General features: G+C 46.2%; 1 protein-coding gene across 1 annotated transcript; it reads left to right on the top strand.

Moving 5' to 3' along the window:
- Nucleotides 1–808: 808 nt before the first annotated feature.
- Nucleotides 809–1,859, top strand: LOC117865794 (heavy metal-associated isoprenylated plant protein 47). Its single transcript, XM_034750030.2, has 3 exons — nucleotides 809–1,024; nucleotides 1,178–1,256; nucleotides 1,381–1,859. Exons 1-3 carry the CDS (start codon nucleotides 1,019–1,021, stop codon nucleotides 1,674–1,676), a joined length of 381 nt encoding a protein of 126 aa, XP_034605921.1. The 5' UTR covers nucleotides 809–1,018; the 3' UTR covers nucleotides 1,677–1,859.
- The last annotated feature ends 260 nt before the right edge of the window (nucleotides 1,860–2,119 follow it).

The following is a 2,119-nucleotide window of genomic DNA, read 5'->3' as shown; positions in this document are numbered from 1 at the left end:
CCAGACGGGCGACACGAAAGATACCACTGATCCAAACAATGTGCAGCTTGCATAGACGCACTGCTTACCGTGTGTCGAGGCAGCTTATGGCCCGAGCCTTTTTTCCCAGCACTTGTCGCATCTCATCTCTATGCACCCTGATCCCTATCCTTTGCTGAAAAATAAGCAGTTCGAGACAGGAACACCACGGCAAGATTCGTGACTTTTGCCTAGAGTTTCAAACGAGTGGCCGACGGTTGATTAGTCATTTCACCCGCTAGTAGGCATTCCGTCCTAAGTTCTTGGTCGCTACTAGTCACTGACTCCAGCTTGTTCTCTACTCCCTCTATCTCAAATTACTATTCGTTTTGATTTTTCTAGATATATATATTTTGCTATGTATATGTTATATCTAGGTGCATAGCAAAAGTTATGTATCTCGAAAAGTTAAAATAAATAGTAATTTGGGATGGAGGGAGTATATCCAAAGATGCATGTGGGCATTACGTATCAACAAATACAAAACCAAACTCATCTAACTAAATCAACGATCACACCAACATCAACAAAAGGAGCCTTGAGAAATCAGCACATTTTTACTTTTTTTCCTATTAATTACATTTCCATGCATTCTGTGGAGTACTCCATCCGTTCCAATTCCAAATTATAGATCGTTTTGACTTTTCTAAGTTCATAAATATTATTATTCACTTAAACATACACTCTATCTAGATGCATAATAATATTTATGAATAAAAAGCTAAAATGACCTACAATTTGGAACGGAAGGATAATAATGGAATGAGTATGGAATGAGTAGAACATGCGGATGAACGGACCTGGGCCAGTTGATGGCGACAGCTTTCGCATCTCCCCCCGCTCTATATAAGAGCGCGTCGGCCCGAGCAAAGCTTCACACAAGAAGCGCTAGCTCGATCAGTTGGTAGCCACCCACCCAATTCTCCTCGGCTGATAGACTGTGATCTGTCGATCGCGGCGTAGTTCGGGCAAGCTTCTCGTCGATCACCGTCGGGAGGCAATGAAGGTAGGGCCTCGTAATTCCGGTGACCTCGCTCTTCTTGATCAGCTTCGTCATCTTCAGAGAGATCTGAAATTGGATCATCATGTAACTGACCATCGCTTTGATCTCTTGCTTGTTGCTTCTGCTTCTGCTTCGTCGTCTGCCGGGTGGGTGCAGAAAAAGATCGTGATCAAGGTGTGCATGCCGTGCGAAAGGTGTCGGACCAAGGCCTTGAAGGTAGTCGCCAGAGCCGACGGTACGCGTGCATTCAATTCTTATACCTGACAAAAAGCTGCCACATCTTCTGATCCCCTACATACTGCGCCTGTTGGCAGGTGCTAACTAACAGTTCCCGTACGTGTGTGTAATTGTGTATGCAGGGCTGATCTCAGTGGCTATCACCGGCGACGAGAAGCTGGAGGTGGTCGGCGACGGCGTCGACCCAGTCTGCCTGGTCAGGTGCCTGCGCAAGAAGATCTGCTACGCCGAGATCCTGCAGGTGGAGGAAGTGAAGGACAAGAAGGAGGAGGAGAAGAAGCCGGAGAAGCCCAAGAAGGCAGAGCAGCAGGCCGTGGTGGTGCACGCGCTGCCGCAGAGCTGCCCCGGCTACTGCTCCTGCCACCCGCCGTCGCTGATGGTCTGCGAGGACGATCGCAACAGTTGTGCCATCATGTAAAACTGTTAGTTGGGTAACGAGAAGTGGCATCTTTAGTTTGAGGTTTCACTTGGTCCATCTTAGCTTGCACAAAACGAGAAAAGTGAAAGTGAAAAAAAGGAACTAGTATGTTCCCAGTGCTTGTATGTGAGGCACCGGGCACGCCTTAATAAGTACCTCTAGTCTGATCTAAACTATATGAACGTGTGCTACAGTTGATTCTTAACAAAAGCACTTAAAGAACTGTGTAAACATGGGAAGTTTAGTAGCAGTATTTCGCATGTCGACTAGAATTAACCTCTGCCGTCTTGCATAAATAGTTGCATGCTTTGGAATTTTTTTTATCTTAAACCCTTTTTAAAGATATTTTTAAAAATAACCCCTTCCCAACTTTATTTCTACGGCGTGACCCTTTTGTTCGCGCCGTGCATTGTGGTGCGGCAGTTAGCCAGCGTCACCACGCT

Source organism: Setaria viridis, chromosome 7 (genome assembly GCF_005286985.2).
Source record: "Setaria viridis chromosome 7, Setaria_viridis_v4.0, whole genome shotgun sequence".
Lineage (NCBI taxonomy): Eukaryota > Viridiplantae > Streptophyta > Magnoliopsida > Poales > Poaceae > Setaria > Setaria viridis.
This window is presented reverse-complemented; position numbering and strand designations above follow the sequence as displayed.

What these genes read in the sequence shown, in the direction of transcription:
- LOC117865794 (XM_034750030.2), top strand. An exon ending in GGTAGTCGCCAGAGCCGACG is followed by an intron (nt 1,257 to 1,380) that starts GTACGCGTGCAT and finishes TTGTGTATGCAG; the next exon opens with GGCTGATCTCAGTGGCTATC.